At 43.2% G+C, this 16,499-nt stretch overlaps 1 protein-coding gene across 1 annotated transcript in view; it reads left to right on the top strand.

Moving 5' to 3' along the window:
- The first annotated feature begins 262 nt into the window (after nucleotides 1–262).
- LOC308105705 (uncharacterized protein) overlaps nucleotides 263–16,499 on the top strand; it is a 67,662-nt gene continuing 51,425 nt past the window's right edge. The window contains exon 1 of the mRNA XM_080456623.1: nucleotides 263–552. Coding sequence (XP_080312749.1) covers nucleotides 465–552 — 88 coding nt within the window. The 5' untranslated portion in view covers nucleotides 263–464. The remainder of the gene's footprint in view (nucleotides 553–16,499) is intronic.

Below are 16,499 nucleotides of genomic sequence, written 5' to 3' on the forward strand. Positions count from 1 at the left end.
AAAGTCCTTTCTTTGTTTCCTTATCAGGTGCATGTCATCCCACGTTCCGATTTAGATTTGAAGTAGTGTAGGTTCGGTTTCAGAGATAACCGGACAGGCGAAACGAATTGCTGGAAAGTATGAGAACTTGTGAACATGGGTGTAGTTCTCCCACAGCCACAAAGGCCTGTGAGGGGATGGTTATGGGAGAGGGCTGACAAAAGGGGGAGGAAGATTTGGCTCACCAGCATTCTTCTCATTTAAAGCTGTAACTACATGCTCCACACACACACACGCACACACACATACACAAAAGAAGGCACTCGCGCAGTCTGGGCTGGGTCTGGTTGCTTGCTTACAAGGAGAGGCACTCTTGGCTTCATGGTGGAACAGTGATAACCTGACCAAATTTTTTTTTTCTTCCTTTTTCATCCCTTTTTCCCCCCGCTTTGCACACGAGGAAGGCTCATGTCTTTCTTATAGACATGATGGGCTTTGTACATTTAAGGACTTTACTTTTGCTGCTGGTCTCTGTGGTTTTGATTGTAAAATGCCAAGACGCTGGGAACAGTGGTAAGTAAACTCGCCTGCTTGTTTTAACACCTAGTTGCCTGATAGGGACAAAAGGTTATAGGGTTGCTGACTACCTGTGAACATGAGCTTGTTGTACCTTTGTCTTCTGCTCTCTTGCTGCAGCAGTTTGGCATAACTGACAACATCCCCAATTGGCCAGATTATTTAAATCAATTAACTGGATTATCATTATTTTTGGCTTACTGCTCCTGTTTACCAATGGACACATGATTGTATTATTAACTAGATAACCAGGCATTGCTTATATTTCTCTCAAGCCTCATTCCTCCTCATTGGGGTTAGAAGTGGCAAAGGGAATTCTCCTTCTGTGCATGATAACTTGATTTCTTCTACTGTCTGTGTTTAGATGGATGATAACCTAATCACAGCATCGAAAATGTAGTGTCTCTCTCTCTCTCTCTCTCTCTCTCTCTGATATACTTTGTTTTGAGAGGAGCTCTGGACTAGAGCAAGTTATCTGCATTCGGCAAACAAGCCATGCTAGTCAGGGAAGCGGCAATGTGCACATCTGTCAGTGTTTTGCCAGTGATGTCACCCTCAGGCACTAAAAATTTGCAGCGGAGAGAGAGAGGCACCCCAGGAGCTTTTCTTTAAGCCCTCAACTCTCTGGCACATTGTAACGCTGGTTGAGTGTTGCCTACATCCCTCAACGTGTACATCTGCGCAAAGCATTTCGACACCAGAGCTCGCTCACGCGCCTTCGAGGGAACACGGCCTGCATGTTAATTCAGTGCAGATGTGAAGAGACATTGGCGGGCGGGGGACGGGAGGGGGGGTGTACTGAGTCACACAGACATATGGTGGTACATTACACTGTAGGTTGTTTGGTCGCCCAGAAGAGCTGGCAACGCCCAGGGATGGAGCACCTGAGCACCTTGTTTTAGTTGAGCTATGCCCCCCCCCCCCCACCCCCAACACACAAACTCACACACACACTTCCCGCTTTCAGTGTTTGATCCACTGTGATGTCACGGGATGATGTCATGGGCTCAGGGCTGGGAGGTTATGGGTAGTGGAACATTCATTTTGGGGGGGCCTCTATTTTTGGGCGGTGAAACCGCCCCTATAAGTGAGATTTGGAAAAATGTACATTTTCCTGCGCTGTGATCTGGGCCCAGGAAATTTGTACAATTATCCTGCGCTGTGATTGGCCAATCACAGTCTATTCAGGACTGTGATTGGCCAGTGTCACATGACACATGTGCATAGCCCTATATAAGTAACCATAACTTGAAAAAAAACAAAAATGTGTTTTTTTCAAGTTATGGTTTCGTCCATCATAAAGAGTGTTTCAATAAATGTATTTATCTTTTGTACATCATTGGTTGACTCCATTCAGTATTGTGATTAGCTAGCAAGACACCGCCCACTTCACACAGGGTGTGATTTTTTCTATTCTTTTTGAGTGCCAGTAGTGATGGCATAGTTTCTCTTTTTTGCCTGTTATTCCATCAGGATCAAATCAGTGTTGCTTTCATTTCATCACTGGTATAGGAATGTATAATGTATTTTTCCGGGTGGTGGGGGGATCATTTCAAGTTCACATGGATCTGAAATCGATTAGCCAGTGAATGTTGGCATCACAGAGAGCGCCACCTTGTGGTGAATGTTAGAATAGGCTCCAAACTTATTTTACACGAGGCGAGGAGGACCCTCAACAACGCCGTCAAAGAAGACGGCCTTGAAATTGTATTGCTTTGAGTATTTGGTTTTTATTATGACACTTGATAGAGCTTAACCTTGAGAGACATAATACTGTATACAGTTCTGTGGCTTTGTTGACTTAATGCTGTTATCAACCATTTAAGCCCTGTGTTATACCTATGACTGTGTCACATAATTGAGTTGTGAGCTTGTAGATCGATTTTGTTTTGCCTTTTTTTTTTTACAATTTCTGAAAACTCATACTTAACTTATCACATAATAATGAAATGGCCAAAATAGGAACGCCAGGTTTAATAAGTTGAAAGAGAAACCATTTAGTTAGTTTATTTTTCCAGGGTTAAAAACATTGTAGAGGCATTGCCATCATTCGTTCCTCCACCCTGTAACAGGAGAACTGGCTCCCTGTCCATATTTGTTCATGTGAAACAGAGCTCAGTCATCGTGCACTCTCATATCCGTGGTCACAGATATATTGCAGTATACAGACCTGTAAAACCGTGGAAAGTTGGTGGCTTTTGCTGTACACCAAAGGAATACACAATGTGCTTTTGTGTGTTTTGCTTGGTTATTACAGTTACATCTCTGTACCACACAGCAAGCTTACACAACACACCGCAATATGGACTCTTATATTTAACTTAGAAGTGCTTTCTGCTCACCAGTTATTTGATTTAACCACTTAACACCTACTTTATACTTCATCGGTGTCGTGTTGTGAAAATAGCCAGCCTGCAAGCTTACATGTCGACGCATTGAGATTTATTTTGTAATAGAAAACTAAATCAGAAATAGCAGCTAAAAATAGGCATGCCAGGTGGAAAGTTGTTAGAAATCACCACTTGTTCACCACTTGGAATGAGGTTTTATCGTCATAGAATAAATTAAGCCACACCCACAATTCAGAATCTCATTTTGCAAATCCAAACTTCTCAAACGTTTCCTGCAAAGCTTCAGAATAGTTGAAACTTAGACAAGCATAGCAGTATTGTACTATAAGCCCACGTCTACAATTACCAGTTTTCTGTATTTAATTGAGACTTTTATATGGAAAATTGTTACTTCAAATTGAGTGTGGTTGAATGTTGATGAAAGTGTGTAATTGCAAGCAGACACACTGTCTCCAGAAACTTGGAACATAACAGTAATATTTATCTGTTCTTAAGAAAACGGGGGGGAAAAAGACAGCAGAAAGTTGTGGCGAAGGGTCGTGAGGTTATTTTCCTTCTCTGAGGAACCAGGCTGTGGTTGATGGCTGGAAACATGTTCAGAGCTAAAGTTGAAGATCCCGGTGATTAATATGTTATAAGGTTCTGAGTAAATTTCCTATGCATGCACATGTGCTAGAGGGCTTATTCGCAGAAGGAGTTCAAGACAAGAAGGTAGAAGATCTTACTGGAGTTTAGTTTGCAACACCAAACGCCACTGCCAAACAGAATTGATTTTTCAGACGAGGGTACAGTAGAACCCCTGCTGGCCCAAAAACAATACAATTGCAGCAGAGGGAGGTGCAGTGTGTGCAAGTCAAGATATGGAGTAAGGCTCAGGTTTGTGAACATGAAGGGGAAAAAAACTGGCAGATGACCATCGACTCCAATAACAAAAAACAGCAGTCTTTGCCCAGTATTTAACCCTTGGGATATCAAACTGTATGTGTTTGAGTGTACAGTGCACGTGTAGACACGTGCGTGTGTCTTGGACAGCCCCACTCCCGTCCCACAGACTAACAACGCTGTAAAGCGTCTTCAAAGATGCCACTTAGCACAGTACATCAAAGAGCCCGAACACTCCAAATTTTGTTTAGGCTTTTTGCTTCTTCTTTTCAAATGAATGCCCTTACTTCAGTCACCTTTTCCTCCAGTGCCTGATTTGAAGACATTTATCATGGTCTGAGGTCAAGTCAACTCCAACATTTTCCCCAGCTCACAGCGGAACTTGTGACCAAGGAACAAATACTCGCCGCTACGAGTCAACAAACCTGTATGAGGTCACTCCTAACTCACAAATTAGTTCCAGTTGCCGCTGCCACATCACTGACATCGTAAGAAATGGGCTGTTTTCTACTAGAGCCGAAATGTCCAAACATGTGAATTCAACCAGGTCCGCAGACGGCCCCTGATTAGAAACACATGCTGCATTTTTTAGCTATGACTTGGTTACACACGCCTCTTCTGAAGTTCTGGCTCACCAGATTGTACAGTACATTGTATTGGGTTGCACCTTTGATGCGCTCCGGCCACGGGTGCTACAGAGTTAGTGGTCGTCTGGCCCGATAGCCCCCGTGGGCACTGAACCCAGCGTGACTCGATGGCACAGGCAGATGGAGCTGATAGGCTTTTAATGCGGCTCGCGCCTGCGAGGTCCACTCCATGGGAACCACTTATAAACCAAATTATTGCAGTCAGCAAATGGAGGCTTGGGGTGGGTGGGTGTGGGTGGGGGTGGTGGGGGATGACTTCCAGATGTTAAAATAGTTGCTTTGGCAGTATTTGGAGAATATTAAAACGAGGCTTGGACTCTGCAAGAGCTGGAAGGGGAGGAAGAAGTTAAATGGCTGATGTAAGGCATGGTGTGTCAGTGTCGCTTTGGGGCAAATCTGCACACAGAGAGTGACAGGATGTGCAGTTTACAGAATCTTGCCCTATACGTGGCTCGTGGGAATATCGTGTCTCCTGTGCACCCGCGGCACACGCCTCTGTAGTTTCGAGCTAAACCAACTATCTGTCTGGAATACCATGCAATTAAGGGCCCTCCTGACAGTTCTCCTGGTCCTTGAATGGCACTTCCTAACAAAGTTGCTCTGTCATCCACTCAACCTGTCTTGGATCACAGGACAAGGATGAAAAGCACATGTTTCAGTCCAAGATGCTGAACGCACAATAAGCCCAGGCAGTTTCCCAGATGAGAACGACCTAAGATTATGTTACGTTTAAGGATGCATCAAAAGTAGTACTGGGATAATGACAGGCTACAGTGTCAGAGAATCTCCTGAGTGTTCGGATATGACAATACATTTAAATTCAACGTCCACGGAAATATGTCCAGTAACTGTCTCTATTGGCTGGTCCATAAGATGGGCCAGAGTCTAATGATTAAAATCTTCTGAAGTCAATAAAAAAAAGTGATGTTGGTCCAAAGTTGCATTTTATCATTAAAACAATAGCAGTGGCTCCCATAAAGTAAATGAGACAATGATTATCATGGTGGTACATTAAGATGCTTTTAAGAGACCCTCACTGGTGCCTGCACTGTCAGTCTGCACAGCTTTGGGAGTGTTGACACAGCTGGTTGTGGTTATTCAGCAGATCTGGGTGAGGACTTTTGCCCTCTTGAGCTTATCCACTGTAGGCTGGCAGGCCTTAGTATAATGTTGCAGTCCCTCTCTGAGCGTGTTCTTCGTCTCTCCCCTGGAGACCGTTTCAAAGGCTGCAGTAGTAATTGCTTTAAATCCTCCGGTTTTGCAAGATGTTATGTCCAATTTGGGACGCTCACTCTCTCCGTGGAGAAGTGCTTTCGTCCAGGTAATGAGTCAGCGGTATCGGGCTCCAGGTTTTTCAAATAGGTCTTTGTTTCAAACATGAGCTCCATTTTAATATCAGTAAATTAAACCTACGAGGCTCCATGAAGTCATACTTAACATGGAGCAAAACGTGACAATAGTCTTGACAGTAGTTACACAGAGGCCCAACTTGTTTAAATGCCACAAAACGAGGCCTGTCAGCCATAATTGCAGCCTGTGGTCAAACCTAAATTCTAAGTTGTAGCTGGATTGTATATATAATAGCTGTCGAGTGTGAAACAAGTAGCACTACAAAAGGTTATGGTGGGTGACAAGGGGCAGCAACGTAGCCTCAGTCATGTTTCCATCCTTAACAAGTTGTTGGACAGCTGATTGACTTACAGTAATGGTAAAATACCTTGTAAGCGGCACGCCGAAATGCCTTAGGGTGGGTTAAGTCCAGGTGGTATCCTTCAAGCAGATGGCTTTATTGAAAAGATCCCTGCATTGTTTCACTCCACTGCTAGATAACTCATAATTGGAACATTTAATTTAACGCTCCGTCTTTATTTTATTATATCAGGCATACAGTAAAAGGAGTTTTTGAAGACATACTGTAGATGAAGCAAGGGATTTCTTGAATGATGTCCTACTACCATGCGTTGTTTGTGCATGACGCCTGTACTGACTTGGACCGCATGCCTCTGAATTCCTTGGACCAGTGCCAAGTGCTTGGATTCCTTCTCTTGGGTGTTTGATGGTTTTGTGTCGTTTGACTTGAACTCAGTGATAAATGCACAGAAAAAGAAATATTTTGTACAATGATGTACAACCAATCGCCATTCTCCAAGAAGTTCATGTTCTTGAAGAACAATTTTGGGTTCCCTCAAAGTGAGCTTCAACACATGCAGTGTTGGAGTCTTCACCGCGCAACACCGCCAGCTTTTAGCAGAGGGTATGGCGTCACGCTCGTTGAAATGTCTCCCACAATTAATCTCGCGCTGTGTGCAGAGCAGATACATTTCAGCCTAGGCACAGTCATATGTTGCTGAGTGCTTTGAAGCATTCAGCAAACCAAACGTGTTGAAAAGTATAGGACTGTGGCTCAGGCTTTGGCATGCTGCTCCGGTGTGACATGATCCGATTTGACTTTGTGTGGCTGAATAGAGGGACAGAAAATGTCAAATCTGCATTGAAATTTCAACTTTTTGTGTTCTGAGGAATGAAATTTGCGGAAATGAATGAGTGACAGTTTGTTTGATCAATGTAACATGTGAGAGAGGGCCACATGATGTGAGAGAAATTCAAATACAGATCAATATAAGCTTACAACACATCGGAATGTGACACATTGTGAGCTTGTAGATCTGCTATTTTCATAATTTTTTCACGACACAGTTGTGCGACGAAGTATAAAATAGTGCTTCAGTCGTTAATAGATACGCTGAAATATTTTGGATTAAAAAAATTATTTTTGATTAATCGAAACAGTAATCAATAAAATAATCGCCAAGGAAATAATCGATAGTTGCAGCACTTTGTTGTACATCAAATGACAAAAATAGCCAATCTACAAGCTCAGCTTGGGGATCGGCTATTTTCCCAGAATGTTCGCAAAAAGTTAATAAATGAACTTAAATGATTTCTGTCAAATGTTCGCCTATTATGGCATGCCCAGAATAGGGATGCTAGGGTTCATGTGGTTAATTGCTCATTCATGTTTTTGTGTGATTGACCATAACTATTATTTCCATGTCCGGTATGGAAATAAGTTCCGCAGCAGAGAGAGAGAAGGGCGCATTGATTCTTTGGACACAATACGACACTGTGCCCGTCTCCTACCACCGCGCACAACGTCCAGTCAACGTTCCCTAACAAACACGTCTCACAGTAAACCAGGCCAATGGGATGTGGAAATGTCTGCATGTTTTCAGTGAGTCATGACTACTGTCTGTCTGATGATTTCACCAAATGGGGAAATTGCTACAGGGTGTGCTGAGGGGAAAGGGGCACTGGTCAAATGAAATGAAATGGCATCATTAGCCATTAACCACTTAAACCCCACTGTAAATATTTCACTGACCAAAGTCTCCCAGTGGTGTACAAGACCCTCTCCTTGTTTCCCCTCTATACCAAATATCTTAACCGAAAATAGACAGTCTACAAGCTCAGAATAGGGACACTAGGTTTCAAGTAGTTAACTGCCACAAATAATTGCTTTTGTTGGACATCATAATAATGGATTTAAAGTTGGGTTCAGGCGGAATCGTCAAACAAAAGTATTCCTGAACCAAAGGCCCACACCCTGCCAGTGGTACTTTAATTGTGCTCATTGCTTTGCTAGTGCACATGAGATCGCTAGCAAAGAGCGTTAAGGACTCTGAAAGTGTTAATGAAATGTTTAAACTTTTGCAGGATAACACACCAAGATGTTGTCAAAGCTGTTCATGGTCTGCTTGCCCTTAACATTTTAAATACAACTTTGAATATAAACTCTTTGTTTTTCCTGCACATAATACATTGGGATTAAAGCAGAGCCATACGGATTTTGCTGAAGAAACAATAGTCTGCTGAATTACCTTCTAATTGCTGCAGTGGATACACAAACTGTTTACATTTTCTGCCTGGGCTTAACTTCATCAGCCATGCCAGCATCAAACCAACAAATGAGGCGCAGTTTATGGAGCTAGTTCAGGCCAGGCAACTCAAGGGATTGGGCTAACCGATCAGGTGACTAAGTCACATGCACTCTTCTCCTGGTCGGTGAGTTATAAGTAATGCTCTGCCTACCTGTTCAGTCTGGTTGCGCTCTTCTGCTGCTCTGACGTGCGACGCTGCTGCTGCTGCTCTGCTGCCGAGATCCTGCCGGATCTGCTGCCCTTGCTTGCTCCCTCTGCTGCTGCCCATGAAAGTCTCATATTGTTCCTTGGTTGATGGCTATTGGCGTGCTGCCATTGTCCATGCTGCGCTAATCATAGCTACTCAGCTGTGTGCTACTGGTTCTAAAACGTGGTATTACTTTCTTTACTTAAGTTAAAAATCGCTTGCTAAACGCTCAGCTCAAAAGCAGTAGCGTTCGTCATTGATCGATCTCAGTATGGTCAACTAGAAAGTGTAGAAATAGAGTAACGACACGCTTGATCCCGCCGCAAACGGGCTCCTGGGGTATAGTTCCAAACATTGGGACTGCCTGCCTCATTGAGATAGACGGAGCACTTCCGCATTCCATTCTTACAATGGGAGTCGACGCTAGTGTCAGAACTCTCTTTATGGCACTGGGGTAACGGTAGTTCACCAACAGTGTTGCTTAAGTTTCTGTTTCCTTATCGTAGCAACGATGGGCTTGGGGTTCTGTTATGGTCCCCAGTTTAGCGTGTATTTGTTCAAAGTAGTTCACTTTATCTCAAGATTGGGTTTCTAGACCTAGTTGCTTGCTTCTCTCTCAAAAGATGACATCACCGATCTATCGTTCACAGAGGAACGGATGCGCGCGATATGGCTGGTAAGTGCTACTGCCATGATAGATAGAGAGAGAGGGCATGGCGTCACTTTGTGAGTCGCTTTGCTTGTTCTGGCTCTAATGTTCAGATTAATATCTTTATGTAGGCTACTGGTTAAAACACGGATATGCTCAGTTGGCTGCATCTTGCTTAATTTATAGTTATTGTATTCATGGATAGTTCAGTGGCTTTAGACGGTACTCTTATTCTGAAGAGCTCGTCCACCGGATGTTGTTTGAGGCTTATAGTTGATGACCGAACACTTCTCTAACCATGCGAAGGAGAGAGGGGAAGCTAACTTGTGAGTAGTGTTCAAGAAGTAGTTGCACTGCAGTTTAAATGTTAATGCTGCTAGAATTCATTGAAATTAGTTATCTCTCGTGTAGCTGTTGGCATCTATTTGCAGAGTAGGAAACTCACTGTTCATGTTGATGCTAAAGTTGCAGCACTAAATTGCTGCCATCATCTCAATGTTCATGTTAGTGCTGAAGTTGCTGTACTAAATTGTACTAGATTGCTGCCATCAACACGATGGTCTCCATTATGCTAAAGCTCTCACTGCATGCTTCTACTGTTCAGATTATGCTAGTCGTTCTTCAACTGCTACTAACTGACTGCTGATCATGATTAGGCTAAAACTGCTGACATTGTTTCTGCAGTCAATGCATGCTACTCATACTAGTGCCATCATGATGATCATGCTAATTATATTGACTGCATTCCTAGGCTACTGCATTAATGCTACTCATTCTGCAATTGCTGGCAAAATGTCTGCTAATCATGATTATGCTAATGATATGGACTACATTGCTACCACTGCTATAATCGACTAATGCTGCTAGTACAAAAAAAAAAAAAATTGCTGCAAAAGTGCCGATCATGAACATGCTAAGTTACTACTAGTGCTATGGCCACTACCTCATTAATACTGCATTCATCTACCTCACATTTAGCAATTGAAAGCAATATCACGCAAAGTCATTTATCAGCATTTATTGATATTCTGCATTGTGCTTCTTTTTCCATGTCCGGCTTAATGCATGGTGATGGGATGCCTAATGCCGATGGGGATGAGTGCTGTTCACCTTGGATACTGGGGAAGTCAGGTTTGCAGGCCTCGTGTCTTCAACAGTGACAGTGTCAGTGTCAAATCATGTAGCAGTTCAATTGCTCTAATATGTGGTGGAGGTAAAGTAGGCAGTTTCATATTACGATGAAATAATCAAATGAACTTGCAGTGCAGATTAGACGTTATTGGTTGCATTTCTACCGTTGTTATGCTCTTGTATTGCTAAATTACACTTGTTAAGGATCAGGATGAGCTAAAGGGATTCTCATTTTGCTGCATACACTTGGATAAGAGATGGTAGAGACGTTGTAGCACAGGCTAACACAGTACGTTTGCTTCTTGTAGAAGCTTTAGATTGTCGTAGCACAGCATGTTTGCTTATGTGGAAGCTTTAGATTGTTGTAGCACAGGCTAGCTCAGCATGTTTGCTTCTATGTGGAAGATTAGATTGTCGTAGCACAGGCTAGCACAGCATGTTTTGCCTATGTGGAGGCGAATTGTTTAGCACAAGCTATCACAGCATGTGTTGCTTCCTATGTGGATAGCTCTGGATTGTTCGTAGCATAGGCTAGCACAGCATGTTTTGCTTCCCACGTGGGAGCTCGGATTGTTCGTAGCACAAGCTAATTCAGTTGTTTTGCTTCCTATGTGGAAGCTTGGATGGTCGGTAGCACAAGCTAAACACAGCATGTTTTACTTCCCATGCGTAAAGCTATCAAATGGATTGTAGCACAAGCTAACTCAGCATGGCTTGCTTATGGGGATAGCTCTGGATTGTGGTAGCACAAGCTATCATGGCATGCTTGCTTCCATGTGGAAGGTATATGGTACAGTATATAGAAAAGTTGGTTGCCAAGTGATGTTGTCATGTTATGAGCAACAAGCTTACAGAAGTAAAGTATTGCAACAGGATAGATGGTGGGGCTTTAGTAGAGTCAAGATATCAGTCATTTGTCAATGTTGGCTGGTGCGCACCAATCCGCGAAATATCTCGCAGGACGGTTAAAGAGGGACTCCGATCCTGGCTGCTCCTGTTATCAATAGTTACACTATGTTGATGGGCTCTTTGCTTTTCTCATGCTTATCAAAAGCTGGGTGACTGGAAGTCTTTGTCCCCGTTAAAAGGCGCTGCTTTATCCGCCAGATTGGGATGCTCACGGCATATTTGGCACCACATCACGGTGTGTTCATCACTGGTGACGAGTGTTGCAGCGCAACCAGCAGCTTGCGGTGTGCAACTGACTGTGTCAGGATTTGAGGCCACACTCGCGCAGTGGCGTGCAGCATGCGTCCCCACACATCCACAGTGAAGCACGCACTTTTCACTGTGGATGTGTGAGTGGCTTCAGGAAGTAAATTCCTGTCCCAGCGGTCTATAACGGCGTCATCTCGTCCAGGGTGGCTTACCATGGTAATTGCAAGAATAATTCTGCTTCTGGTTCTAGATTCCAGGTTGAACTACCTACGCTCTTGGCGGCTCTGTGAGCTCTCAAGGCAGCGTGAGAGAGCTGCTCGAGATGTGGGCTTCTCAGTGTTCTCAGCACTATGCTGCATCATCTACTGTGCGGGCCAGCACAAGGCTCTCAAGGTAGCGTTGAGAGAGCTGCTTGAGATGTGGGCTTCTCAATGTCTTCTCGGCACCTATGCTGCATCATCTACTGAGCTGCCTAGCCTCGCTGCTAAACTCTGCTAAATCAATTCTACCAACCCTCTGGCGTCTGGCTCTGTTGGGCCGATTCAGACTTGCAACAGATGGCATTTCGTGCTAAATCTATTAGGCTATGGATGGAGAGGGATATCGGCGTTAGTTAATATTATTCACATGTCTAATAATCTGCGTCAAGCTCTGCAAGCTATTATTTAAGCTTGTATACCATATTCTTTCTGCATCAACTGCTATGATGCTAATTGCTAACATGCTGCTACATGGCGCTTAACCCATTTAGACCAAGGCGATTTAAAAAATCGCCTTCTAAATCCTGACTAAGTTCTGGAACTTCAAATAGTTAATAAAAAATATATATATAAAATGCATGTTGCTATACGGTAAATGGCAACATGAACCCAAAATTGGTTAAATTGGTCATAAGATGGCCGGGCTAATCCAGAATTGCAATAACATTGTGTTTGTCTCTCCATCTGTAGGCCTAAACTTGAACTGGTTCACTGCAAAGCTGCGAGAGATCTGCTCAGCTGCGGGCTTTCTCCATCCTCCGTATTGGTGTAGCTACACCTGCAGCGCTGCTTGTCTTCTGCTTCTCTAAATCTATGGGGCGATGGTCCTCAGGAGCTTACGTAGATATTGGTTAATAAGGATGACATTCTGCAGGCAAAAAGCTCATGAGTATGAGTGCGCTCACTGTTCTATCGCTAATTCAATAAATGCTGCTTGAGCATTATTGACGCTTTAATTACAACTCGGGTGGATTGCTGGGGATTTAGTTTAGTGGTGATGTCATGGTGCTAAAAAATGTTGGTTTATTTATAGCGCTAAAAAAATGTTGGGCTTTCCTTGGTAGCGCTAAAAAATGTTGGGCTTTCTATGGCAGCGTTAAAAAATGTTGGGTTCTATGGCAGCGTTAAAAAATGTTGGGTTTCTATGGCAGCGTTAAAAAATGTTGGGTTTCTATGGCAGCGTTAAAAAAGATTTGGGTTTTCTATGGCAGCGTTAAAAAATGTTGGGTTTTCTATGGCAGCGTTAAAAAATGTTGGGTTTTCTACGGTAGCGCTAAAAAATGTTGGGTTTTCTATGACTATGCAGTCAGGCTAATCATATCAAGCTCAGTCTATTAGTAATTGCCGCTCAGGTATCGTTGGGTACTGATTCAGATGTTAAGTAAAGATAGCGCGTCTTTACACACATAGTCAGTACACTTTATTTATTATGGATGATAAACAATAGTTATCATTCATCATAGGATGACTCATTATATATATATGTGTATATATATAGCAGATTTCTTTGAAAAAGAAATAAATATAGAATGTCCTCTTCGAATCCGAGTTGGTGCGGCACAGCGTGGACGCCATATTAGGATACCGTCTAGGACTCCTGAATTCAGGGATCAGCGGGTACCTGGATTCATCAGGCTCGCTGAACACATGGGTGCATGCTGCATTTGTTTAGTTAAATTAAAAAAAAAAAATTTATGATGAGGAACTCAGTCATTATATCATGTTAAATTATGGAGCTCCACCATTCTCACAGATGGTTGGTCCGGCGTCAGGCCCTGTGCTCTCAAGCCGTTTTGGGGGTTCTTGCTGTTTTGGGGGTTTAATTCATTCCCTGTAAATGCTAATTGGCATGTAACATTCATTAAAATGTTATCCTTACAGGGAATGAATGGATTCAGAGGCCTGACGCCAAACTATGCTTCCTCTTGTTTCTATACCATGCTCAAGCTTGCTAAATATATATTGCTAATAAATATATATTCTAATCCAATCTAAGAGTTGTCTGACTGAAATGAGGCGCAGTTTATGGAGCTAGTTCAGGCCAGGCAACTCAAGGGATTGGGCTAACCGATCAGGTGACTAAGTCACATGCACTCTTCTCCTGGTCGGTGAGTTATAAGTAATGCTCTGCCTACCTGTTCAGTCTGGTTGCGCTCTTCTGCTGCTCTGACGTGCGACGCTGCTGCTGCTGCTCTGCTGCCGAGATCCTGCCGGATCTGCTGCCCTTGCTTGCTCCCTCTGCTGCTGCCCATGAAAGTCATCCCACCCGCCTCCCCGGCATCCACCTGTAGGCTCTGTTTCTAGATCCCCTTGGGGGTTTAATTCATTCCCTGTAAATGCTAATTGGCATGTAACATTCATTAAAATGTTATCCTTACAGGGAATGAATGGATTCAGAGGCCTGACGCCAAACTATGCTTCCTCTTGTTTCTATACCATGCTCAAGCTTGCTAAATATATATTGCTAATAAATATATATTCTAATCCAATCTAAGAGTTGTCTGACTGAACTAAACATCTAAGGCTAGCAAAAGCTTGAACTGGGTTGTGCAGAGGACCCCAGGTCTCATGTCTCTGTCCTGCATTTAAACTGGACTAAAGCAGACCTCTTAAGCGCTGCAGCCTGATTGTGTCTTAATCTCACATCCCCCTTTTTAGTTTTGAAGTAATCCACCGGTGTGGGCTGCCGGCAGGCTTCGGGGAAGAGGGTCAAAAAGCTAATAATAGGGTAGAATGATGAGAGAAATCTCATACATCCTTCCATTACATCTCATATTCCATTACATAGGGCATTAGTCTAGTCTAGTAATGACCAAGAGAACCAGAGATTTAGGAGTGGACTGGTGCGTGTGTGCGTGTGTGCGTGTGTGCGTGTGTGTGTGTGTGTGTGTGTGTGTGGCCCATATCTCTGTGTCATCAAGGGCCAGTGATTCTCTCTCCCTCTCTCTCCCCTCAGCCTCTACCCCCACCGTACATCCCAACAGACTGGTCTATCTCCCAACACAGGAAGTTCTGTCAAACTGGAATTTCCTCTGGAAAAGCATGTGTTTGGGCTTGGGGGTTGCGACTTTCTTTTAATGTCCAGGGTGATTATTGTGATTAGGTAAAAACCTCAAACAGACAGGGGAAGACGTTAAGGTTTGTCTCTCCTGTTTCTAAAAGGTGCGCTTGGCAGGGTGCACTGTGCAAACATCTCGGGGCAAGTTGAGCAGAAGTGGTGAAAACGTGCGAATGATTTGCAAACGGAGGTCTGCAGCCTTTTTGCCTCTTTGTTTAGCCGAAGATAATCTAGAGCACATCTAGTTTTGATAATGTGGTGTTATCTGTGCCTGCAGGCTTTCCTCATCACAAACATGCGGTCATGCTTCTGTGTTTACGGATATCAAAAAGACACCGCAAAATCCTGAGTGTTCATTTAACTCAGAGAGTACAACTGTGACCAAATGGAGCCGTAGGGACTACATTCTCAACAGGGTTTCAGGAACCCTCAGGGGTCCTTCAGGGGGTCCTCGGGTAAATGATTGACATGAACCAAATGGACATTCATGGGTCTGTAATTCAGAGTGTACAAAATGGTTTCCATTTCAATACTCTCAAAGTTTATATACAAGGCTGAGAATTTTACAGTGTATATTGGAGAAAACGTTTATCATATGGGGGCCTGTGGCCTAATACATATCTAACTGGGGGTCCTGAAATTAAATCTCATCAACATTATGTTGCAACATATGGGCTAATGTTCCATTAGCCACTAACTGAGCACTCTCTGAAAAGCCACCAAAGTTGTGCTGAAAGTGCTACCCCAGTGATGTCACTGAAGTCAAATCCAGGAATGTCTCTCTCCCTGAATGTTCACCTACCATATCATGACATGTCCAGAGTAAGGACGGTAGGGTTCGTGCAGTTGCGGACAAAGTTGAAAAGTGAAAGGTGCTCTGTCAAATTTCTAGACAGAACTGTAGACAAAAATACAATATTTGCCTTTGAAATGTAGTGGAGTGATAGCCTCGCGTGTCGATGCAATTTTGCAAAGGCAGATTCGTCTGGAACCAGGCTAGTGAAAGTAGGCTACCCAAAAATACAAATACTCAAGTAAAGTAGATACTCAAACAAATGTACTTAAGTACAGTACTCAAGTATATATTTGTTACTGTCCACCACTGCGTTCATGTGGTTACGTATGCAACCTCTACTTTCTGTATTTTAGCCGCTATCCTTGGTGGGGGGTGACATTTGTCCTTGTTTGTTGTGTATAAGGCAAAATAGTTATCTTGTCATTAAAAGATATGAATGAAGTTTATGTACTGACAGACACAGTTCATATGGGCATGACTGGTTGGTGCTCACCTGCTAAATGCACTATGGGAGTTGTAGGAACACACAGGAGGGCCGAAACACACAGAGAGGGGAATTTTCTCTGTCAATATGGATTATATCTAAGTTTATAAGCTTTGGCATCTGTTGCTCTTTTGAATTGGGACAACACAGGACATTGTGCGGTCTTATCATTAGTATAGTTTACATTGTAAAAACAGTTGAGTGCACTCTAAAAGCTCAAAACAAAGGGCCAACAGTTTTTAGTTTTTTTTTTGCAGTGGCTGAAGATGGCGAGCTAACATAGAACGAAACCACAGCACTCTTACTGAGAAGTTAGCAAATGCACGTTTATCACTAAAATGGTGTCAGTGTTTGCTTCGACTCAAGATTCTGTCCTTCGACAGGATTTTGTCTTTTGGAAGAT

Source organism: Gymnoscopelus braueri (genome assembly GCF_963280865.1).
Source record: "Gymnoscopelus braueri genome assembly, chromosome: 18".
NCBI classification, from domain to species: Eukaryota; Metazoa; Chordata; class Actinopteri; order Myctophiformes; family Myctophidae; genus Gymnoscopelus; species Gymnoscopelus braueri.